The 26,169-nt window shown below is 40.8% G+C and overlaps 1 protein-coding gene across 2 annotated transcripts in view; it reads right to left on the bottom strand.

Moving 5' to 3' along the window:
• Positions 1-26,169, bottom strand: part of KDM1B (lysine demethylase 1B) — a 37,502-nt gene that overhangs the window by 9,261 nt on the left and 2,072 nt on the right. For both annotated transcript variants that reach the window (XM_029914020.1, XM_029914022.1), the window contains exons 3-15: positions 25,208-25,297; positions 23,894-24,005; positions 22,888-23,004; positions 21,574-21,612; positions 20,036-20,240; positions 19,208-19,386; positions 15,006-15,182; positions 13,882-13,956; positions 11,422-11,559; positions 8,753-8,924; positions 5,764-5,891; positions 3,258-3,389; positions 1,128-1,202 (exon numbers count right to left, since the gene is read on the bottom strand). In XM_029914020.1, coding sequence (XP_029769880.1) covers positions 1,128-1,202; positions 3,258-3,389; positions 5,764-5,891; positions 8,753-8,924; positions 11,422-11,559; positions 13,882-13,956; positions 15,006-15,182; positions 19,208-19,386; positions 20,036-20,240; positions 21,574-21,612; positions 22,888-23,004; positions 23,894-24,005; positions 25,208-25,297 — 1,639 coding nt within the window. The remainder of the gene's footprint in view (positions 1-1,127; positions 1,203-3,257; positions 3,390-5,763; positions 5,892-8,752; positions 8,925-11,421; positions 11,560-13,881; positions 13,957-15,005; positions 15,183-19,207; positions 19,387-20,035; positions 20,241-21,573; positions 21,613-22,887; positions 23,005-23,893; positions 24,006-25,207; positions 25,298-26,169) is intronic.

The following is a 26,169-nucleotide window of genomic DNA, read 5'->3' as shown; positions in this document are numbered from 1 at the left end:
AACAATGCTAACAGTAGTAATGCTTCCTGATAGTTATAGTTCTAGGGTTTCTAAGTGGCTTTTTTATTACTTTTCTCTACACCCTGCACAACAGCTTCATTTCTTATTCTGCTTGGTTTTTCTTTGGTGTAAATTCAGCCTTGACCAAAGCTGCACACGGCCTCAAAATTTGAGAAGCAGCAAGACTGGGCAGATTAGAGCAGTTGGCGTGATAGGAAATGAGGGGAGATTCAGTAGTAAAGGGTAAAGACCTACTCCCAGAGAAAGGGAGTAAATAGGCTAGATATAGGGGATTGTAACCAAACAGCTGCCACCATCACTAAAGCAAGCTGATTTTCATCTTGTCTCGTTTATATTGTCCTAATACGGACATCAGAATATTGGATAGACTCTTACAAAGAGTTGTTTAAGGCTAAATAAAAATATACTAGTCTTACTAGTGCATTATGAAATATCATTATAATTTTAAAACCATCATCAAAATAAGCAGAGGACACTTCATCATCCGTTAATCTTAGATATTTTTAAAACTGTGTTTGTTTCACTTACTTGCAAAATTCAGGTAATTCTGAAGAGGTCATTAGTTCAAATGAGCGAGTTTCCACAGTATATATAAATTAGCATTCCAAACTCAAACATGCCCAGTGAAAAACGGTCACTATATCAACCAAACATGGGTCACTGAACCAGGGCCGGCTCTAGGCACCAGCCCACCAAGCTTGTGCTTGGGGCGGCACCTGGAGGGGGGCGGAGCGGCGCTCCGGCCGCCAGGGAGAGCGGGGCCACGGCTGGGCTCGCCGCCGGGGAGAGCAGAGCCCCGGCCGGGCACTCTGCCCTCCTCCCAGGGCTCCGGCCGCCCTCCCCCCGGCCGCCGGGGAGAGCGGAGCCCCGGCCGGGGCTCGCCGCCCTCCTCCCAGGGCTCCGGCTGCCCTCCCCCCCCGCGCCCTCCCCTGCCGCGCTGGGGGGGGGGGGAGGGGCGGGGCGGCCGGAGGCTTTTTTGCCTGGGGCGGCAAAAAAGCCAGAGCCGGCCCTGCACTGAACAATTAAGTTGTAAAAATATACAGTTTTTTTTAAACCTCTAAAGAATCTATGATCTAAATATAGATAACTTGAAACATACTGGTTACCTTTTGTGCTGTCCACACAGTTCCATCTGCTGTAGTGACCTGGACTTCTTCCCCAGAATAGTCTATACTGTGTACCTGATTTACAAAGGGAAAGTAATAGTTATACACCAAAAATTCTATGAAATAATACAATCCACATTCAGAGGACAGCAAATTATTACAAGTCTATAAACTTCACTTCCCGATACGTTAGCTCCCATATTTGATGCAGAAGGGCATGTTACATCAGAAAAACTAGCCATGGTGGAAAAAGGGAACCTGAAACAAAAGTTCACTGTTAAAATGAAGCAACTCATCATATGATGACGAGGATAACAATGTTATAGAACAGGGGTCAGCAACCTTTCAGAAGTGGCATGCCGAGTCTTCATTTATTCACTCTGATTTAAGGTTTCGCGTGCCAGTAATACATTTTAACGTTTTTAGAAGGTCTCTTTCTATAAGTCTATAATATATAACTAAACTATTGTTGTACGTAAAATAAATAAGGTTTTTAAAATGTTTAAGCAGCTTCATTTAAAATTAAATTAAAATGCAGAGCCCCCGGGACCGGAGGCCAGGACCCGGGCAGTGTGACTGCCACTGAAAATCAGCTCGGGTGCCACCTTCGGCACGCATGCCATAGGTTGCCTACCCCTGTTATAGAAGTTCTCTCAAGATTATCCCTGAGTTCCCAGAAATGGTAAGGGTAGAAGTCAAACAGTGCATTAGTAAGGATGCTAAAGCTAAGGAGTCTGACACATGAAAGAAGGGAAAATATATGTTTTTTAAAGTTAAGTTAGTTACAAAAGTGACTTTTTCAAGACTGAATTTTATGTACTTGCTAAATATTATGATTAAGTTAGTCTAAAATTTTATGACTATGCCTCTAGGATGCAGATATCCACCTACATTTCCAGTATCACAGGTTTGCTATAAATAGAATCACTTGCTGACAATTGAGATGAAATCTAAACACTGAAATTATACAGAAATAATTAAAAAACAAAGCTTCCTCCTCTTCCGTCACATCAAAACTAGTTATAGTTATCTCAAACCCAGGATTTGTCTGTGGAATATGAAGAGATGCTTGTACAGACACCCCCCGACTTACGCAATCATTCCGTTCCGGAAAGCCTTGCGTAACTCGAATTTTGCGTAAGTCGGAAACGTATACCCGTACGTTACACAAAACTTTCCGCAACTCGAAAATCCTATTTCTGGCTTATGGAACTTTTTCCATGCGAATTTGTGTAAGTCAGGGTTTGCGTAACCGAGGGAGTGTCTGTATGCTTCAAAGCTAATACCCTCTCATTATCTTCACTGGGGGACAACCCTGACTGGGCAGCAGGGAATGAGAGAAACCCAGAGCATATGTATAGCAGGATGTGAGGTGCCTCCCTTCAATACCCTCTTCAGTCCTCTGCTTAGCCACTGGCTGGGCAAAGCCAGCTGATTGATTGTCAGGTGCTCCTCTTCCCCCATTTAAGCTAGCACAGGCATTTCAAAAGCCTCTTTCTCTCCAAAAAGAACGAGGAGTAGACCTAAAAGTCGCAATTCTCCAACAAAAAAACTTCAAAAACAGATTCCAATGAGAAACTGCAGAATTGGAATTAATTTGCAAACTGGACACCATAAATTAGGCTTGAATAAAGACTGGGAGTGGATGGGTCATTACACAAAGTAAAAACTATTTCCCCATGCTAATTTCCCCCCTACTGTTACTCACACCTTCTTGTCAACTGTTTGAAATGGGCCATCCTGATTATCACTACAAAAGTTTTTTTCTCCTGCTGATAATAGCCCACCTTAATTGATTAGTCTCGTTGGTATGGCAACACCCATTTTTTCATGTTCTCTAAGTATATATATCTTCCTACTGTATTTTCCACTGCATGCATCCAGTGAAGTGGGTTTTAGCCCATGAAAGCTTATGCCCAAATAAATTTGTTAGTCTCTAAGGTGCCACAAGTACTCCTGTTCTTTTTGCTGATACAGACTAACATGGCTACCACTCTGAAATCTTTCTCTCCAGTTAGCTGCTTTCCCCTCCCTCCTTCCCTTCCTCTCCTTGGTTGTAGCTTAGGAGCTGTGCCTCTTATGATGCTATGAGTCTGACCGATCCCCTGACACCACCATTTTACAACTCACCGGAAGCTTAAGTCGAACATCAACCCCTTCAGCCAGTTTATCTATGATGGTAGAATACCCTGGTGTTAAAAGGGTGTGATCTCCAGCAAACTGGGCAAAAAATTCATTGTGGTCCCATGAGCGTGCAGATACCTGTAGAAAGAATACAACAGGCTACACTATGCAAATTGTCTAATTAAGCAAAATGACACAATCTGGATAGGTTACTAGGTGATACCCTACTGAGAGCATCATTTGGCACAGTGCAAGAAGAGCACTGTGAAAAAGATTGGTGTATAGGCATAAAACATTTTAGGTACCAGTAAAAGGTGTTTTCCGACCAAAACAAGGGTATACAGCTATCCAATCTCTCAAATGATTAGATGCTACAGTGTTGTTATACCAATAAGGGTTTTTAAGCATTAGTACTCAGATAACAGAATATAAAGAGTTGCATCAGATTACACACACACACCCACACCCACACACCAGTCTCCGTGGAATGTTCTAGTTTTCTTAGGAAAGACTGGGAGTGTTCAAAATGTTGCTCTAATCAGTTGGCCTGCCCGCAGAGTGAAAGGCTAAACAGAATGTGAGTGTGCGATTCTAACAGCCACTCATATCAAATATGAAAGATGCTTGAAATGGCAAACTCTGTCCAAAGAGAGGTAATGAATAAATCTCTGGGGTCTGTTTCTAAGGCCAGCGGATTGGGGCCACTACAAAGTTAACAAGCATGGTTACATGAGATTTAAAAACAAAGGGTGAAATTGTTGACTCCTTTGAAGTCAACAGCAAAACTCCCAAAACATATGGCTGAAAAATACTAGGAGGAGGGAAGGTGTTGGTTTGAAATGGTTCTCAGCAAACTGGGCAGGAAGTAAGAGTAAAGGTATGTCATCCATAGGGTTTCTACTGAAAATGAAAATATTCTACTACTAAAATAGTAAAAATATAATGCAGCAGCTATGTTAATGATTATCATTTTTACTATCACAATACAGTAGAACCTCAGAGTTATGAACACCAGAGTTAAGAACTGATCAGTCAACAACACACCTCATTTGGAACCAGAAGTACGCAATCAGGCAGCAGCAGAGACGAAAGAAAACAAAAAACAAATACAGTACAGTACTGTGTTATATGTAAACTACTAAAAAAATAAAGGGAAAGCAGCATTTTTCTTCTTCATAGTAAAGTTTCAAAGCTATATTAACTCTCTATTCAGTTGTAAACTTCTGAAAGAACCACCATAACGTTTTGTTCAGTTACGAATATTTCAGTTACGAACAACCTCCATTCCTGAGGTGTTCATAACTCTGAGGTTCTATTGTATTCTCAAGTGCTACAGATAATTTATCCAATAATATTTCACAGCAACTAAAACAGCACTAGAAAACTGACTACTGCAGGTAAAATGATACATGTAAATACATACGTGCACTCACATACACTATATTGCCAGTACAACACTGCAGCGTTCCCTCTAATTTTTTACATCCATGTGCGGAATGAATTTTGTTATGTGCACCAGTATGAAGGTGATGTCACACATCACCTCCATATTGGTGCACATAACAAAATTCATGTTGTGGGGGTGGGGCCGAGGGGTTCAGCGTGTGGGAGGAGGCTCAGGGCTAGGGTAGAGGGTTGGGGTGTGGGAGGATGAGGGCGCTGGCTGGGGATGAGGGGTTCGGGGTGCAGACTGCCCCAGGTTGCAGTGGGGAGAGAAAAGACTCCCCCCAGCCCTCTCTCGCTGCAGCACCTCAGGGCCAGGGGAGAGGCACCTCTCCCCGGCTGCAGCAGCTCTGGCACGGCTGGGCCGGGCCGAGGGAGGGGCTCCTCCAGCCGCAGGAAGTCCGGGGCAGGTCCACGCTGTGGCCGGCAGGGAGGGGTGTCTCTCCCCACCACAGCCTTGAGACCCTGCACACGGCTTAATAGGCAGCTGTGCGGCCACATGGCTTAGAGGAAACTTAGCAACACAGTGACATTTGCATTCTGTGATCACCACTTGCAGTAATCATTTGGGTATGTGGATCAAAAGCTACTTTTCAAAACCCAGTTTCCACTAGAGCAGAGGAATTTACCTCACATTTTGCAGTGAGCACTTGGGTGTAAGGTTCAAACTGGAGGTGAATTTCTTTGAGAGGGGAGTTGTTATCTCAGTTTTAGTGATGAGAACTGAGGCACAGAGAAGTAACCCAGGAGGTCTGAGGTGGAGCAGGGACTGAACTCCTGTTTCCTAAGTTCCAGGATAGTGCCCTAGACACTAGATTATCCTTCCCCTCTCTCTGTTTCTAAGTTACATCACATACACCTCGACCTTGATATAACGCTGTCCTCAGGAGCCAAAAAATCTTACTGCGTTATAGGTAAAACCGCATTATATTGAACTTGCTTGATCCACCGGAGAGCGCAGCCCCGCCCCCCCCCCGGAGCACTGCTTTACCGCGTTATATCCAAATTCATGTTATATTGGGTTGTGTTATATTGGGATAGAGGTGTATTTAATCAATCATGCACTCACCTGATGGAGGTCACTGCCACAGGCGTATTCCAAGTTACTGAGGTGGAACTGTAGTACCTTTTCCTCCAGATCACTGAACTGGATACCTGACTCCTGAATAAAAGCCTTATAGATCTCCTGTATCTTCTCTGTACAGAAACAGATTTACAATAAAAATGTAGAAATAGGTGATCGTAGTTCATTGTTCTCTGAATCTCACAAGTTTACAAGTTAGCTATTAATACTCATTCAAATTTATTTATGTAGTGAAAAAGCTGCTACAGAATATATGATAGCAAGATCTCTCACATACGATCAGATGAAACCCTAATTTGGTTTAGGATTAAAATAATTTGATTTCAGATACAGATAAGGCAGTGTATGTTTCCCAAGAACTGCCCTCAAAAAGAGAGTAGATATTACTGTCAACCTCAGAAAAAAAAGTCTGGTTAAAAAAAAGGAGCCATATGGGATAACCAACATAGACAGCAGAGAAATTCATTGTTCAGCTACCATCAGTACATCATGCTGCAGTGATGTGGTTTAAATGACACTCATTCCCCAAGGCTAATTCATTAAAAAAAATTTAAAACAAAAAGAAAAAAAACCCCAAAACAAACAGAAAACAACTTATGAATACTACTCTGAATGCCACCTTCTATAGAATTCTGTGTAATTTTCACAAAAGCAAGATTTGAGCGACTTGGGGCCCAATTCAACAAAGGATTCTCTTCATTGTTTTCCAGTGGGCTTTGGATCAGGCCCTTACTCTGTGTGTACTCATCATAGGGGAAAAAAAAGAGCAGAAATATATTCTGAAAATGTAATTTAAAAAATAAAATCACAGCTGCCCTGACCATCTCTATCCAACCAAAACTGCTTCAGCTACTTAGGGTATGTCTACATTGCAATTAGACACCTGCGGCTGGCCTATGCCAGCTGTCTTAGGCTCGCGCAAAGGGGCTGTTTAGCTGCAGTGTAGACATTCAGGATCAGGCTGGAGACTGTACTCTAGGACCCCATGATGTAGGAAGGTCCCAGAGGTTGGCTGAACGTCTACACCACAATTAAAAATCCCCTTAACCTGAGCCCAAGTCAGCTGGCATGGACCAGTCGAGGGTGTGTAACTGCAGTGTAGACATACCCTTAGAGACAAACTAGTGGTAGTACCAAAGCCAAGGACAGGTATATTAAAAATGGCCAAACTATGAAAACAACTGATCCAATTGTCACGGAGTTGGGGGAAACAAGAACTGATAAATGAAATTGTTTTTAATTGTTCACTTTATTAATGTAACTTCATAAGTAAAGTTTTATGAATGAAACAACATTCATTTCTAAACCGGTTACCCCAATAACTGGCTAACTGACAATTAAGATGCTTGTTAAGATCCATAGCTGTTCAGCCAGTTGCTCTTGTAAATTTCACTGTCAATCCAATTCCTGCTTAAATCACTAAGGACTTGCACTGTTTCAGTATTGTAACTTCTGTTCACCATTCATTACACTTGACTACATTGTAACTGCTATTCACTGCCATCCACTACACTTGTCTATATTGTAATTTCTGTTCACTGTTTGCCATATTGTAATTCAAACCCCATTTTAAAACGCTTACTCCATTTTGTAAGGGCTTGCTGTAACCTTCATTTTTGCAAACCCTGCTGTAATCTTATTAGTTTAGTGTAGATGTGTGAATGAGGTATGTATGGATGATGGAATCAACCTCCAGCCCCAGCCTGTCCTGATGAAATAGAGTTCAAACACCAAAGGCTGAAGATGCAGACAAGAGCCCTAACTAAGTAAAAAGAGTCCACCCCAAAAAGAGAAGAACAAAGGTACAACAGAAGGAAGATCAACGCCAGGTCCCAGGCTGAAAGTCACATCTGCAATTGACGGGTGATCAGTCACCAAACCCAAAGGCAGGATGACACAGCAAGACCTATAGACTCTGGATTCAAACTAAAGCCTACAAAAAGGATGGGTGAGATGGAAAACTTTGGAGGAGGGTAACATTCTGTTGCCAACATGGAAGGGCATCAGTACACCGCCCAACAGAGACCCAGCTCGTCCTTGTGCCCGGCTTTATTGGTCATAAATCAAATTATCATCATAATAAATGTGGCATCTTTGTCTTGCTCCCTAAAAAGAAATCTGTTAGTCTTTAAGGTGCCACCAGACTCCTTGTTGTTTTTGTAGATACAGACTAACACGGCTACCCCCTGATACCTGTGTAGTTTTGTCTGTATAACATGGCTTCCTGCAATTCACCATGACTCTTAGCTGGCCAGTAAAGCAGAAGGTTTATTTAGATGACAGGAACACAGTCCAAGACAGGTCTTGCAGGTACAGACAACAGGACCCCCTTAGTCAGGTCCATCTTGGGGGGCCAGGAGGTCTGTCTGGCCTCCCCTCCATTTTCCCAGCCAGCTTCAAACTGAAACTCTTCAGCCCCTCCTCTCCCTTTGTTTCTTTTCCAAGCCAGGAGGTCACCTGATCTCTTTGTTCTCCAACACCTCCAGCTGGCACCTTTACAGAGGAGGGGCCCAGGCCATTAGTTGCCAGGAGACAGGGTGTCGGCCATTCTCTGTGCAGACCCTTGCACACCCCTGCCCTCTAGGGCTCTGCAACAATCGCACACCCTTATCTCACCACCTTGATACTTAAGAAATGCATAGGGGAAACTGAGGCACCCACACAGTATTCAGAGAAAACATTAAGAACATTCCCACTTCGTCACACCAATCTCAATGTAGGAAAAAATTACTCTTCAAATGAGATATGGTATGGCCTACAAATCTAGGGGTGAAATCCTGGCTCCACTGAATTCAGTGGCAAAGCTCCCATTGACTTCAATGGAGCCTAGAAGTTTAAGGCCAACCATACATACAAATATTCAGAATCCCCAAATTATGTACGAAATGAAAGGCAAATTGGCATAAAAGCCCCCTTATTCTTATGGTATGAACACTGTCAACATATCTGGTGTCCAGGACAACTCCTCTCTTACCTCCAAGAGGGACATCTTGATGTTGGGTCTTATCTTTTCTCCATTCTGAGACAACATCCAGGATGGCATTGAAATGAAAGTCCATGCGCTTATCTATAGTGGGGTCAGTTATCCTTCCACCTTCTTGGATCAAATCACATCTCTCCCCTAGTTTGTGCATTTTAATGCCAAGCTTCAAAAGAAAGTTAAAAAATGAATATGAGTAAAATTTCTATGGGGAAAACTTCACTTTCTAAGCTGCTCAAGTACATTTAAAAAAGAAGGGTAAATTCTTAGGAATAAAGCACTGTTGCTAATATGGAGATTTTGCACACTTTAAACAACTGGTCAGGTTAGACATGAATCTCAACCTCTTAAAATAATACAAAAATTTAGTTCTGAATGGAACCTGAAACTCAGCAGTTAAACCAAGCCTATGACTTTTAAGCAACAATACATCAAAGGCAGTACAAAAATCCAAGGATTAGGAAATGGTAAAACTAGAGAGTCGCACACTCTGTTGCTTCTGTAGGCAGAGTGCATTGCACACAGCAGGAGCTCCTTCCCTTCCTCCACATACATCCCACAAACTCTCTGTGTCCCACCCTTCCATCCCACTCTATTTCAGAGACTAACTGCAACCTCTTGGCCCCTTCCCTCATGCCAGGGGCTTTGTGTGTCCTCCATGCTGCTGAGTCTGCCAACCAGAAGCCAGGAGCTCTGTGTGTCCACCATTTGCCCCTTCCAGTTTTCACCAATATCAATATAGTTCTGCCCATAGAGGACTAAAACATTCCCCAAATGTTCTGGAATTGATCAGATGTTCAATAATTCAATAATTATTGCATTATAGACAGAAAGACAGACAGAGGGATGCCATTGAGTTGAGTGTTAAACCTTGCTTTGCTTGGCCAACTGTCAATATTTTTTTTAAAAGAGTCACACAAAGAGTTGACATGTTTCAAAGAGTCCAAGTGAAACAGTTACTTGGAGATGTAGCACAAATTCTTTTCAGTGCACTTTTACCTAGTCAGAGATATGGCCTAAGATTTCCCCATTCTACCTATCCTGTGAGACTCTGGGCTGCTTCCCACTGCAGGTCTCTCTTCAAAATACAGTTCTATTTTTAAAAAAGTAAAAAATACCCTCAATAAATGATCACACGCTATTACTCAACATATGAGCTCCCTCTGGGTATTCAGAAGCCATTCTCACTTTTCTGATTAAAATAAGGTTTTGCTATTTTTCCCCGTTATTCTTCCCAGTGGCATAGAGCATTGGACAGTTACAGGAAAATGAGCTGGATTTTTCCCTGGTCTCCAGCAGACTGGTTAGCTAAGTTCCACTTGCAAAAACTCAGCCTGGGATCTGAACATAAAGCTGCTTTGGAGTTTGCAATGTTGGCAGTTAAAAAACACCTTTTTACGGTAGCCTATGTGAATTTCATCTGGAAGTCAATGAGAGACAATATACATGAATCCCCACAATGCCATAAAACCACACATTAAGGTCAGTTGGGGCTTACAGTTGAAAACTATTGCCAACTCCAGTTTAAGGGCTTATCTATACTACAACCACCAAGCTGCTGGGGACCATTACAACATTATCCGCAGTTACAGGCAAAAACATGGCTTCTTCTTGCAGCTGGTGCCTAGCCATTTTTATTTTAGCAATGTGCCTGACACTGTGCTAAAACCCTGCTCTGTCCAAGGCTGTAGCACTAATCAAAGACATGGTTACCACACAGATGTCACTTAAAAGGCAGAATTATGTTTTAAATCACACCAACCATGTCATAAATTGCGTCACCAGATGTGGTTGTTATTGCAATACAGATGGGCCCTAAAGTTCTCAAACTTGATAAACTCTTATGCTTTACAGACTGACCATTTCTCCATATATGTATTAGTACTACTAAGGATGGTTATGAAAGTGATGTTTTTCTATGGAGGTCAATTTGGTTGCTACGAGTTAGAATAGCATTTCATCAGAATCTCTTGTTCTCACCCATTAAGTTGAGAACTTTCTCTATTAACTTGGTTCACCTAAGAGATGGGACTACAGATACTTTGAGAAGAATATATCTGAGATAGTTATTTCTTCATCTCCTTTCCTGAATCAAAGTGGACGATAATTTCATTTGAATTGTGTGCTGCAAGATCTTCAATTAAAAATTTGCACTCAGAAAACACTTTGTCTTTTGCTTTATTTATAGTTAAAACGTGGCATAGATCAAACTTAACTGTATTTAAAGAGCTATTCAAGAGAAGTACTCTATCTGAAAGGCAGTAGCTGAAACCAAGAATTTTTTTCTATTCTTTAGAATTCATAAAGGACTTAAATGTATCAGGGAAATAATTACAATCATAAATAAGGAGCAGCCTTACCACAAGGAATTCTATTGTGAGGGATCATTTGGTTTGATTGATTGTTTTTTTTTTTTTTAAGATGACTAATGTTAAAATGGAGATATTTTAAAGAAACAAATTATTTTAAGGTTAGCTCAATCATTGCTCTGATTATAAGAGGCTGACCCACCTAATTCCTGGAAGGAAACTTTTATATTCAGAAATATTAACTCATGTGGAGCAAAATCATGGCACTCACACATATATACATGCCTACATGGCTTTGTAATTAGACCACTTTCACTGACAATAATGCAAAACCATTGCAGGGAAGAAACCCACTTGCTCACACATTAGTGCTATCGGGTTGTTGACACAGCCATTCACAATCTGTGCTCCTTTTCCTACAGTGACTCCTTTGAAAGTCCTATCGTCCCACACACGCCCGCCAATTCTGTCTTTCGCTTCTAGCACAATGACCTGTAACACAAATATAGCTTAGGAAGTTGTCAGAGAAGATATTTTAAAAACACTTATCTAGGCTCCAGGATAAAGACAAAATTAAGCTGCTTAGTTATGTTATTGAGCTTAATACTTTACTTTGTTGATAAATGGACACTAATGGAGCAGACCTTCTATTCATGTTTTTCATATTGTAATTTTAAAGTTACTTTAAAGAGATACATACACACAGTTATAAAACAAAGGCTCATTTAAACTTTAGCCAAAATTAATACCTTAATAAAACGAGGCTTGCGCATATTATCATTTCCTTTTTTCAACATCTACAAGGTGAAAAAAATTCCAATTTTTCAGGTTTAGGGAAAGGTGCTCCAGTTGTCCAAGTCAATATATGTTGACCTTTTGCTGCTTCTTTTAAAATACATTTAATGTACATTTCCTATACTGAAAATACATATTTTCTAAAGGGATAAGCAATATTTTCAATTAAAACTGTTTTTGCTGTTTGATATTAATATAATTCATGGCAAAATACATTTCTGCATGACTGACACAATGCACATGGAGGACAACATGCATTCCTGATTCAGCAATCATGGAATGGGCTGAAAATGAGGCAGAATTCCAGCCTTCTGGATTGTGATGCTGTGCATAAGAAAGGTGACCATTTATATCACTGTTGTTACTCTGTTACACAATTTCCATAAGTCTTGCACAAAGTGTATCATATAAGGTGTCAATGGAAAAGTTACAATCTGTCAAATATGATTATCCTGATTAAATCCACTTATGATCTTTGTATCCAAAGTTACGAATATTGGTTATGTATTTGTATCTCCAATATGTGTATTGTTCCTGGGTGATACCCTCCAGATAGATTTATATCAGGGTTAGACAGCTATGTGTTGATGGCCCATTAAGGACACTCAGCTCACAATGGGTCATTGAAGAAATTAATCCTGCCCAGTAAGCCTTTCCTGTGGACATCTTGGAAAGAATATGGCAAATAGCTGCATGAGTCAGCAAAGCATGTGAGAACATGTGATAATGACATGTGACCCTGGACTCCATCTTGGGACAGAAAATTTCCATGCACATGGCAAAGGATATAAAAGACACCTGAGACACCTCCATGTTGCCTCTTTCCTGCTCTAATTCCTTGGACTGTGGATTTATAACTAAAAGGAGTATCTTGAACTCTGGACTGAGGCCCTTCCAATCTTTTGGAAGTTACCAGAGAGACTTTTGCAAGCCAGCAATCTATTCTATCACTGCTACAAACCTGATATAAGGACTTTGCAATCGTTTGTATGTATATGATCTATTAACCTTTATAACTCTCTTTTCTTTTATTAATAAATCCTTAGTTCGTTTACTAAGGATTGACTAACAGCATGATATTTGGGTAGGATCTCAGATACATCCTGATCTGGGGTAAGTATCTGATCCTTTGGGATCAGTAAGAACCTCACATATGCTGAAATAGGTTTTCAATAATCTCTCACTATATTAGACTTCATTGTCTGGATGGGAGCCAAGGGCTGGAATGCCCAAAGGAGACTGTGTTTGGCTTCCGGTTAACCAGTGTGGTACTGCAGAAGCCTTTTTGTTACTGGCTTGGGGAATCTAATTATAGAGTAAACCACCAGCTTTGGGGATTGTCTGCCCTATTTCTTGGGGTCTGCCCTGAGTGTGGCCTTCTCGGTGTGGCCCATCCAGGCATCTGGTCACAAGGATTTTCAAAAGAAATCAAGGAACTAGGTGCTTAACTCCCACTCAATCTCCAATCCTGCAAACATTTAGACATGGAAGTATTTCCACTGATTTTAATGGGACTACTCATGTGTACAAAGTATTGCAGAATCAAGATGAGTACGGGAAGAGGGATACAATTAAATATATGCAATTTACGTACACTTGTTTATTATAAATAGATTGTGTCAATTATTTTTAATTCTGGTAAAGTTAATTTAATAAATAAGAGTTAATTTTTCCTTATTATTTACATTGTGATAGCGCCTAAGAACCACAGTCAAGGATCAGGGGCCCTCTGTTCTGGACACTGTTCTCATATGTCATTTTTTAAAATAGTATGTAAAATACATACTAAACGTACTGCTGTTTTGCTTTATTGTTTGACCTGAACTAAAACAAACAACAGATATTACCTAACCTAATTAAACCCTAGATTTTGTACATTTATTGGGCTCTTCTATGGAGGCATCTGTATTAGGAATATTATTTTTCCACTACTGAGGACAGGTTTCTAAATCCTATGAAGTAGGAGGTCTGCTATTTGTATGTGTTGAAAAAAAATTAATTTATCCTAAAACTTCTTACCTTAATTCCAAAGTTGTGCAGTTGTCTTGCAGCTGCTAATCCTGCTGGACCAGCCCCAACAATAATGACAGTTTTCTTTTTTGTTTTAAAAAAGAGAGAGAGAAGGAAAGTAGCAAATGTTCTTATAGAAGAAATCAGTCGATGCAAAACCAAAAATCAATCATTGCACTTTATGGGTGACATCTGTGCTCCCACTGATTTCAGTGGTGTGGGATAAGGCCTGTGTCCTCTAAAATAGTCAAAGATAACTTTGAAAGGCATGATTTGTTAGGGTTCATTTAGAGTCCATGGAAGGCCAGTTACTGCTTTGGGGATACTAACTGGTTTATTTGAGGCCTTTAAAAGCAGATGTCTCAATTTACTTCGACTAAAACAGTGCTGATAAAAAGTCAAGGAAGTTAAGTGACCTAGATCAAACGTACCATGTATCTTGTACGAATCTTTGATCACAAAAGCCGTTAAATAATGAAAACTAGTTTAAAATACACACACACACACACTTCTCATTTACATGTAGCATAAAATTGTACTTGTCTGTATTTCTAGGAGATATGCCCTTGCCGCACATATTCATTTTTGATCTACATTTCAGTGTTGTGTCACACAAATTGACAGTCATATACAAGTACCCATTGATCACAGTTCTTGAAGGGGGGAAATGGATCAGCGTCCATGTCACGCTCCCTGTCAGTACCTGGGCTGGGCAAGCTAATGATCCAACCAGCAGACCAAATTTGGTGATGAATCCTGGTCATGTGCCACCTGAGGCATGTTGCACATACACTAAGAAGAAGACAGTTCTTGAAAGCCATGTTTTCTAGCCTGGGTAAACAGGGGTGAATTACTATGCTAGGACGTGGAGGAAAGCAGAGTGTATACCATAGGTTTATAAAACAGGTTACAACGTAGTTCATCCCTGTCCATAATGGCCACGGAAACCATAGGCCTGATGCGCCCACTGAAGTCAATGGGAGTTAACACTTTGCTAGCAAGAGCTAAGCTAGGTTTAAACATGATCCTTGCTAATATGGTTGGAATTACAGATTGAAACAAGAGCCCAAACATGAAAACAGAAATTAAGCAGCAGCATATTCTATCTACTAATTAATATTATGGTTACCTACATTGTGGTATTCTTTGGGAAGAAGATGTTGGTCAGGACTGACTGACAAAATCCCGGTATTAATCAGCCCTTTTCTTGCCATAAAATAAAGTATCCTCTCCATCTCTTGGACACAGCGAATACGCACAAGCCCCCGCACAATGATGCGATGAGTACATTTGTGAGGGGTAAGAGCTTCCTGCATTTTGGGAAACAAAAACAAAATAAAGACATGTTCATACAAAATGTTCCATGCTTTCCCAGGCTTAAAACATATTTCAACTGTAATTCAGATGCTGAAGTCTAACCTCTAATCAAACAGGTTTCTAAGAGAGATTAACAAAGAGTAAAGTTCAATTTTGTATGCCAGCCAACTGCAGGAAGAGAATCTCTAGACCATTTGATTCTTCCAATTCTCCCATAACCAAACAGAGTGAATTAACACAGAACAAATGAGATAAGAGTACAATGGACCTCAGCTACATCCATGATGCCTGTCAAGTACATTTAGATATCGCAGCGATGCTAGATATTCAAGCTTTTCCACTGAATGCCCTCTGGATCCACCCAGTAGAGGCCTGTGCAAGTTGTATGCTACTCCAGCCAAAGTAAAAAGAGGATCATATTCAAAAATCTTGTATTAAGAGACCTAAGTCGAGAAGTCTTAGTTTTGAGAAAACCAATAGGGCTTCTGATCTCATTTATCAGAGGGGTAGCCGTGTTAGTCTGAGTCTGTAAAAAGCAACAGAGGGTCCTGTGGCACCTTTAAGACTAACAGAAGTATAGGGAGCATAAGCTTTCGTGGGTAAGAACCTCACTTCTTCAGATGCAAGTAATGGAAATCTCCAGAGGCAGGTATAAATCAGTGTGGAGATAACGAGGTTAGTTCAATCAAGGAGGGTGAGGTGCTCTGCTAGCAGTAGAGGTGTGAACACCAAGGGAGGAGAAACTGCTTCTGTAGTTGGATAGCCATTCACAGTCTTTGTTTAATCCTGATCTGATGGTGTCAAATTTGCAAATGAACTGGAGCTCAGCAGTTTCTCTTTGGAGTCTGGTCCTGAAGTTTTTTTGCTGTAAGATGGCTACCTTAACATCTGCTATTGTGTGGCCAGGGAGGTTAAAGTGTTCTCCTACAGGTTTTTGTATATTGCCATTCCTGATATCTGACTTGTGTCCATTTATCCTCTTGCGTAGTGACTGTCCAGTTTGGCCAATGTACATAGCAGAGGGGCATTGCTGGCACATGATGGCATATATAACGTTGGTGGACGTGCAGGTGAATGAGCCGGTGATGTTGTAGCTGATCTGGTTAGGTCCTGTGATAGTGCTGCTGGTGCAGATATGTGGGCAGAGTTGGCATCGAGGTTTGTTGCATGGGTTGGTTCCTGAGTTAGAGTTGTTATGGTGCGGTGCGTGGTTGCTGGTGAGAATATGCTTAAGGTTGGCGGGTTGTCTGTGGGCGAGGACTGGCCTGCCTCCCAAGGTCTGTGAAAGTGAGGGATCATTGTCCAGGATGGGTTGTAGATCGCTGATGATGCGTTGGAGAGGTTTAAGCTGAGGGCTGTAGGTGATGGCCAGTGGAGTTCATGAACAGGTCTGACTACCAGAAGGAGGCTGCCAGACAACTCTCCAATACCAAATTCTACAGGCCACTTTCCTCAGATCCCACTGAGGAATACACTAAGAAACTGCACCATCTACTCAGGACACTCCCTACACTAACACAGGAACAAATCAACATACCCTCAGAGCCCCGACCGGGGTTATTCTATCTACTACCCAAGATCCACAAACCTGGAAATCCTGGACGCCCCATCATCTCGGGCATTGGCACTCTCACTGAAGGACTGTCTGGATATGTGGACTCCCTACTCAGACCCTACGCCACCAGCACTCCCAGCTATCTCCGTGACACCACAGATTTCCTGAGAAAACTACAATGCATTGGTGACCTCCCAGAAAACACCATCCTAGCCACCATGGATGTAGAGGCTCTCTACACAAACATCCCACACACAGATGGAATACAAGCTGTCAGGAACAGTATCCCTGATGATGACACAGCACAACTTATTGCTGAGCTCTGTGACTTTATCCTCACGCACAATTATTTCAAATTTGGTGACAATATATACCTCCAGACCAGTGGCACCGCTATGGGCACCCGCATGGCCCCACAATATGCCAACATCTTTATGGCTGACCTGGAACAACGCTTCCTCAGCTCTCGTCCACTCACACCCCTTCTCTACCTACGCTACATTGATGACATCTTCATCATCTGGACCCATGGGAAGGAGACCCTGGAAGAATTCCACCATGATTTCAACAGCTTCCACCCCACCATCAACCTCAGCCTGGACCAATCTACACGGGAGGTCCACTTCCTGGACACCACAGTACAAATAAGCAATGGCCATGTTAACACCACCCTATACCGAAAACCCACCGACCGCTATGCCTACCTTCATGCCTCCAGCTTCCACCCCGGACACACCACACGATCCATCGTCTACAGCCAAGCACTGAGGTACAACCGCATCTGCTCCAACCCCTCAGACAGAGACCAACACCTACAAGATCTTCACCAAGCATTCTCTAAACTACGATACCCACACAAGGAAATAAAGGAACAAATCAACAGAGCCAGACGTGTACCCAGAAGTCTCCTGCTACAAGACAGGCCCAAAAAAGAAACCAACAGAACTCCACTGGCCATCACCTACAGCCCTCAGCTTAAACCTCTCCAACGCATCATCAGCGATCTACAACCCATCCTGGACAATGATCCCTCACTTTCACAGACCTTGGGAGGCAGGCCAGTCCTCGCCCACAGACAACCCGCCAACCTTAAGCATATTCTCACCAGCAACCACGCACCGCACCATAACAACTCTAACTCAGGAACCAACCCATGCAACAAACCTCGATGCCAACTCTGCCCACATATCTGCACCAGCAGCACTATCACAGGACCTAACCAGATCAGCTACAACATCACCGGCTCATTCACCTGCACGTCCACCAACGTTATATATGCCATCATGTGCCAGCAATGCCCCTCTGCTATGTACATTGGCCAAACTGGACAGTCACTACGCAAGAGGATAAATGGACACAAGTCAGATATCAGGAATGGCAATATACAAAAACCTGTAGGAGAACACTTTAACCTCCCTGGCCACACAATAGCAGATGTTAAGGTAGCCATCTTACAGCAAAAAAACTTCAGGACCAGACTCCAAAGAGAAACTGCTGAGCTTCAGTTCATTTGCAAATTTGACACCATCAGATCAGGATTAAACAAAGACTGTGAATGGCTATCCAACTACAGAAGCAGTTTCTCCTCCCTTGGTGTTCACACCTCTACTGCTAGCAGAGCACCTCACCCTCCTTGATTGAACTAACCTCGTTATCTCCACACTGATTTATACCTGCCTCTGGAGATTTCCATTACTTGCATCTGAAGAAGTGAGGTTCTTACCCACGAAAGCTTATGCTCCCTATACTTCTGTTAGTCTTAAAGGTGCCACAGGACCCTCTGTTGCTGATCTCATTTATATTCCTATAAATCAGGAGTAACTCCAGTGAAGATAACTGAGTTAAATCAGTACAAACAAAGAGAGACTCAAGCCCACAACCATGTCTGGGGTCACTTGTGTCCCTGCAGATACACTAGAAGGTGACTGGCAGACTCCTATTCTCTATATGGTGTTTGTGTTGCAAATAACATGCTCAATCTGGACTAAGTTTCTAAAATGCTAGCTTTGATGTTATACTTTTCCTCCTTAGTCATCCTCAGTTATAGTTTTGTCATGAGCCTGTTCTCATGCTTACCCAGGTATCAGTAGTTACCTAACATTCACATAAACAAAAAGTACTGAAGTGCCCTAAAAAGCCATTTAGAAATATTCTGAAGTTTCCCTTTACCAAGCTTGTACAGGGCTTTCATCTTAAAGTTGGAATGTTTCAAAAACATTTGCAGATCACTTTAAAGGAAGTTTCTTGGCATTATTAAGTATAAGCAATTTTTTTGTTTAGTGCTGTTTTTTATTTATTTATTTATTTACAATTTTTTAAAGTGCAATTACTTTGTCTAATGAAGATTCTTCATAGAACACAGACTCCATGAGGGCTCTTCTGCCCATACTTCTTGGAGGCAGTGCCTAAGAGCACATTATTTGTAAATATAAAAGTATACCATTAACTCTCAGCCTTGCTTACTTTGCAATTTGTGTACCACAAAGACAGGATGAGGTTTCTCAAAGCTAGGTACATGGTAGGATCTCGTGAATATTCTGGGAACTCATAGAGCTCATCTAATTCCATGACATCTGGTCTCACACAAAGTGCTTTACCACATTCATTGGGCTGGTAGAAGGGCTGGAAGTATCTGTTCATCCCTGCAATGGAATAAAGACAGGCCGTGAATCAGTTGTACTCTGCTGTATCGACTAGTCCGTTCCTGGCCACTCTAAGATTATACACTGAGCATGCCCAATGACCATCCTCTGGGTGGTAGTGAGGAAGTCCTCAAACCCCTGACAACTCTAAGGATTGTCTCAAGTTTTCACTGCTTTATTCCCTCCTCCACTCTCCAAGTCCTGCAATGCCGACATCGTCCTTCCAGCTGAAGAGATCTGGACCTATCCAGGTTAGAGGGTTTTTTTGGCTTTCTGGGTAACACACCCAGATGGGACAAATGGATGCAGTAGAAGGAATCGAGACGAATAGATGTTCTAGTCTGACATTCATATAATTCTTTGTTCTCTCTGAAATAAAACATCACCTTGAAATGCAGAATACATTGAAGAAGAGTAAGTTGCTAGACAGTCTCTGACATCAGCCCCTGCCTGGGGCTGTAGCCCTTGGGCTTCGGCTTTGGTCCCCCTGCCTGGGGTGAGAGGGCTCGGGCCTTAGCCCCCTCACCTGGGGCAGGTTCAGGCTTTGGTCCCCCCTCCTGGGGTCCTGTAGTAATTTTTATTGTCAGAAGGGGGTCGCAGTACAATGAAGTTTGAGAATCCCTGAAACAGACACAGAAACGGCCCTTACCAGCTACATTAGGTGCACTCTTTAGGTGCTCTAACTTCACAGCGTTGGATTCACCAAGTAATCGGTTAGTGCTGGTACAGGAGGGACTCATGCCTACGCAGTCTGGATAGTACGCAGAGAGCAAAGGAGCTGCCACACTGTCTTTAAGCAAAGGAGGGAGGATGAGCATGGAGTACCACCAATGGTCTGAAACCTCAGCAACTCTCTGGATGGAGGAGAGAAGGCAGAAGAGAACAAGCATCAATACTCTGAACACATTTTTCCATTTTACCCCTCAAAACTCAGATCTGAGAGCACTAAAAGCCCCAGAGACAAGACAGTTTAAATCACACAGACATTTTTCTTCCCTTTCTCTCCCTCCTGTGCCTGACTTAGAAAGCCTGAACTGTTGCCATGTACAGCAGAAATGAAGCTGCCAAGAGTCACAAACACAGCATCCATTTTGCAAGCTAAAAAAAATGACAGGTTTCAGAGTAGCAGCCGTGTTAGTCTGTATCCGCAAAAAGAACAGGAGTACTTGTGGCACCTTAGAGACTAACAAATTTATTAGAGCATAAGCTTTCGTGGGCTACAACCCACTTCTTCGGATGCTCTAATAAATTTGTTAGTCTCTAAGGTGCCACAAGTACTCCTGTTCTTTTTAAAAAAAAATGAGAAATACTCATCCAGATTAGGCATTTTTAATTGTTTCTGATTCAAAACAGCTGAATTTAGCTGTCTTAAGAGGCTTATGGCAATACATAATTGATCAGTTTCATTTACATTCTTCCCTCCCTGCGACAATGAACCTTGTCTTGCAGATCTATAGTTACAATGCAAAACAAATACATATCAAAAAGCTTAAATATATAGGCAAGCTCATACAAGTGTTAACAAGAATTAACCTAAACAAATTGTGTGGTATAAAGGAACTGTTCATACACTTGCCAACTTCGGTTTATTGCACATGATGTTTTGCAGAGAAACTGCAATGCACTGTCACCATGCCATTCATGATGGCATCCCATCTAACCAAAATATAATGCCACACTTCAAAACAGTCAAACCTGTGTAATAATTGGGAAAAATTACAGTTTATTTTTTCACATACTTAGGAAGACAGTTTACGAAACAGGACACCAGCCTGAAAGAAAATGGAGATCCCAAAAAAAACCCAGGGAATTTTCTGCCCAAATCTGGATGGTTAAGTGCAGGCACTGTATGCCATTTTTGCCCAATCAGACCCTAGAATCAGGAGTAGACCTAGAATCAGGGCCTTAAGTCAGAGACTATGAGAACCACATTAACATTTATACTAAGAGGGAAGAAAGATTAGAAGGTTGAAGGGCCAGCCCTTCCCCATTATTAAAATAGATCCTCCTCCAGATGAGGCATATGCAATCTCAATTCCTGAGGTTGAAACGCACACATGCCAAAAGACGACGCTGCAGTTGTGATCTCTGGCCAAGAAAGGGGAAAAAAACACCTACCCCATTCCCATGTTTTAATCCCATTTTTACACTATAGAGCAAATGAACAGCCATGTACAGGCAACTCACCAGATCCTCAGGCATGGAACACTGGTCTGAGCCCTCAATCTGAAAGAGAAATTTAGCTATGTAAAGCCACACAAGAATATTACATAAAAGAAGCAATCAGATTCTGGTACAACTCCTTTAGACTTAAAAATGTATTAAAAAAAAAAAGAGAGAGTGCTCTATTTTAATCTTTTATAGCACAGATAATTACCATATGGTAGTATTTTAGGTTTTTTTGTTTGTTTGTTTTGTTTTTTTACAGTACATGATATTAAAAAATACTAAAAAGCCAAACACCACAGATAAAGTTCCTGCTGATTGAACTGAATGGCCGTGGCTATCTAATGATCTCATATTAACATATACATAGCTGGGGGGGGGTTGAGTGGAAACAGAAAGGCATTTCGGCTTACACTGCATTTCAGTGCTCAGCAATCCAGATACTTGCCTCTTCACATATGCATGTATCTGCAGCATTGTACAAACATTCAATAAAATCACTTCCTGTGCATACACAGTATACTACTTTCATATGCATACTAAAGGCACCTGTCCTCAATGAGAACTATGTCAATAGCAAGTTAACTGTTTGTTTGAACAGCAATTTCAGAAATATCTAAAAGGGTCTCAGCAGGTGAAAAAAGTGTTTCATGTTAAAATTCCACAAAACAAAACAAAAAACAGCCAGATGTAATTTTATCAGATATTCCAGGAAGATTCCATGAGAAAATTCTCTTGACCAAAGAATTAAAGGGTGAACTACTGGCCTCACTGACATCAACAGTGCCAGAATTTCACCTTAAATGTCTGAAAGCAGACTCGCGACAAAAGTCCTTCCTCAACCATAACTCTAGTACTGCTAGTAAGATACTGCAATGACTTTTAGGAGTTTACTATCTTCCTATTAAATCTGAATCCTTTCATTTCAGTTGTCAAGCTCAGATGCACATTAAAAAACTAAAAAAAGAGCCATTGGACATTTCAGATGTTTTGACTAGGAAAAAAAAATCAAACCAAAAAAGGATATTGGAAAGGCACATATATTTTGGAAGCAGCAACTTTCATGGAGACTGATCTCTTAGCATTTTGAAGCATGATTTTACAACTAATTGCATGGGCGTTTCAACAAATGATGTTTTGGATATTGCACTTTCACTCTCATGAGGGAAACATTTAAATTGCTGTAGAATACAAACTATACAGCTCCTAAGATATTCAACTCATCATTCTAACAAATATAAATGTTAAAAGAAAAAAAATAAGCAAAGTTAATGACTATAACAAAAGAACCACCTTAACTGCAGCTTAATTAGGGACAAACAGTGTTGCTGTTACCTTAGTAGAATTGTTCAGTTTCATACCACATCGGTACGTTTTTGCTATTTGCGATGTCAGCTGGATTTCCTTTGTCAGCTGACGCCATTTCCCACACTCTGGTTTTGTGCACTGCACCTAGAAGTACAAAACAAACATGTGTTAACTTGAGCTTGATCTATAATCTGACTCAATTACATGATGCAACAAACACCAGCAAAGGAACGTGATAGGAAATCTACTTTGGGACCATAACTAATGGGTAGGTAAGAAGGAAGATGCGAGGGAGTTGTTAAATACATTATTCACATAAGGTGAAATTCATCCTCATGCAGAGGACCAGTACAAGGGTTATGCAAAGTTTAAGCCTACTTACTCCCTATGGGTTTATGCAGATGGCCAGGACAAGGCCTATGAGCCACCTAAGCCCACAGGGTGTAAATAAGACTTAAGCTGCGCATAGATTTTGTGCTGGTCTTCTGCATGAGGATGAATTTCACTCATAGGACTTAATTCTATGATGTATTGAGCACACAATTCCCACTTATTTCATTGGGGTTTGAAAGTATGCAGTACGTCTCAGGATTAAATCTATATTGTCCATTGCTGCCTGAACTCTCCTTTCCATTCCACCCCCATCCAGTGAAGGTATACTCCCTTCCCATTCATTTTACCCACCCTCTGTTCCCTTATGGCTGGTTTTCTCCCTCTCTCTCCATTTTCCCTAGTGTTACCATCCTCTTTGCCATCACCACCTGCCCACTCCTGACATCTGCTTCCATCTGAACTACATCCTAAATGCTTCCTGCTGCCTCAATAATTAGACTGAGAAACAGAGTATTGCATAGAGAGCACTTAGCCAAGGATTGGGAAAGATTTCTGACAGTGGAGAAACTGATCAGGATTATTATCCGGAGTCTGCCTTATCGCGTCTTCCTAATACCAGAAATCCTCCTAGAGTCCCAGAGCAGAACCTGCTACTTGATCTTCAAACAAACACACACACACAAAGCACTATATTCCTTACCCAGTAAGGAAGCTGTTGATCAGCCATGAAAGCTTTAGGACTGGGCTCACTTTTACCATTACTGGTCCAAATCCTTTTCCAAGCAGTGTATTTCTCATAACCATCTTTATGACTAAGAAGAAAGTTAAAGTAAATGGCAAGCAGTTAACAAGTGGGCTGGTCCAGTCTATTTTAAAGAACAATACTTATTCCAAAAAATCATGTTTAAAAAGAGAGAGACAGACAGACAGACACACATAAGGCTGAGGATAGCAGTTCTTTAAAGAAACAAATGTGATAGCAATCAGGGAAGTGTGTAGGCCTACATTTCCTTTCGATAATAAATACCGGGGCTAATATGCAAGGTCGAGGTGAACTACAGCTCAGCACATAACTGCCATGCTAGTCCTTCTAGTCAGTAAACTTTGAGCATCAAATTATTTCACTGATTTGGGATACTTTGAATCTGAAAGGCACTTTGTAAAACCAAATTCCTACCACCCTCATTTGATTTACTCCAAGTGCACTTACTTAAGTAAAAATTGGGCTTGCTTATAATTAGGCTTGGCAGAATTCAAGTCTTTTTTTTTTTTTTGTAATTTTGACAAATAATATCAATGTTTATTAAGTACTTTTTTCTATTTGTATTAGTTTAAATTTTCACAGTTGTGGGAAATTATAGGAGGGTCAGACAATAATTAATTAATGACAGCAGACACTGAGATTCAAAAAAGTTAAAGCTTTATAATTTGACAATTTGTGTTTTAACATCTCATGTCAAAATATACAAAGTAAATACCTTTAAATCAAACTCTAACAAGTTCTCAAGCAGCATGTGTCTTACTTTGCCTATCTGTAAATTTTGATGCTCATTGACGGAAACAGTTTTTCATCGATTTGTGTGTGTATGGTGAAATTGACATTTACATACATTTACCAATAAAAATCTAATTCTTCCAAGACTACAGTGTATGTATCTTTAAAAATAAGGAAGTTTTTGAATTATTTTCCAAAAGAACAGCTTCATAACTCATTACTTGTTGGTTTTGTTCTGTTTATTTACACTCTTTTCAAAAAGCCCTGAACACTTTTTTAACAAGTCACAGAAGAACTGACATGCAGCTCAGATTGCCACTTTTTGGTTGATGGACGGCCCACACATCAGCTGCCGTTTGTGTCACTTACACTCAGCAGTCTCTAAGTCTCACTTCAAAATAAAGTCAGTAGAGAGGAGAAAGTTTAAAATATGTTTCAATAAACGAGACTTCACATTTTTAATATCCAGTCAATCTCTCCAGGACTTCTGTAAACAAGACATGGTCTCAGTAAGTATACCTTCGATAATAGTGATCAAAACACTCATTGCAGAAATGTTCCCCACAGGAGAGATGATACCATCTAGATGTGTAGCCATTTTTAGCACACCTAGGACACAAGAAAACATGTAGACTGCATTATGACACTTAAAAAAAAAATCCCATGGACTCGGCTTCATTTTAAAATTTAAAGAAATGTTAAGACCAGGGCATGGGAGAAGAGAGTTTGATACTCTGCTGTTTCTTTTTATGTTTGTACAGTGCTTTGCACAATGGGCACTGGCCTCTAAGCACTACAGTAAAAAAAGTAGTAATAATAAAAATAATAATTAAAAAATAATTTTAACTGTATCAAAGATCTCATATTTCATCACGAGCAATACAAGATGCAAAGGTGGCAAAATGTATGTCATGTACAGTTTTATAACTGCTCTGAGATTGCAGCAGCTTCTCTTTAGTATGGTCAATTGGGCATGCCCTGAGCCAGATCTCAGAGGAGGTTGCTGGATATTGATAATTATGACTCTTATTTATACTGTAGCAACACCCATTTACCTACACACAGGAAAACTCAGTCCCAGCTTCAAGGATCTTACAATTTATTAAAATAAAATAAAAAAAAAAAGCATGGGACATTTTCTTCTCAAAGCCCAAATTCATAGGTTGATTAAACCATAAATATAGAATGACTTGCTGGTAGGTCTAGGTCTGTGTATATGAAATATCTATTGTCCAATTATTTTCAGTTATATAAAATTACTGACTTGGTTGCTATTTTAACCTAAAACAAAAATCTATGTAATTACACATTGCAAGTGTTCATTCTCTTTTATTGTCACATATATATAAGGATTACATTCATTAGACAAAGCAATTAATCCTGTACTCCTTATTCAAGCAACAAACCCAATAAAGTCAATTAAATATTCCTCTAAAATTAAAATAATGTGGTGGCAAAGCACAATGGTGTCTGAGCTGGCT

The sequence above is a fragment of the Terrapene carolina genome, unplaced genomic scaffold, assembly GCF_002925995.2.
Source record: "Terrapene carolina triunguis isolate 2854851 unplaced genomic scaffold, T_m_triunguis-2.0 Scaffold58, whole genome shotgun sequence".
In the NCBI taxonomy this organism is placed as follows: domain Eukaryota; kingdom Metazoa; phylum Chordata; order Testudines; family Emydidae; genus Terrapene; species Terrapene triunguis.
The sequence above is the reverse complement of the archived record's forward strand: the minus strand, read 5'-3'. Positions and strand labels throughout refer to the sequence as shown.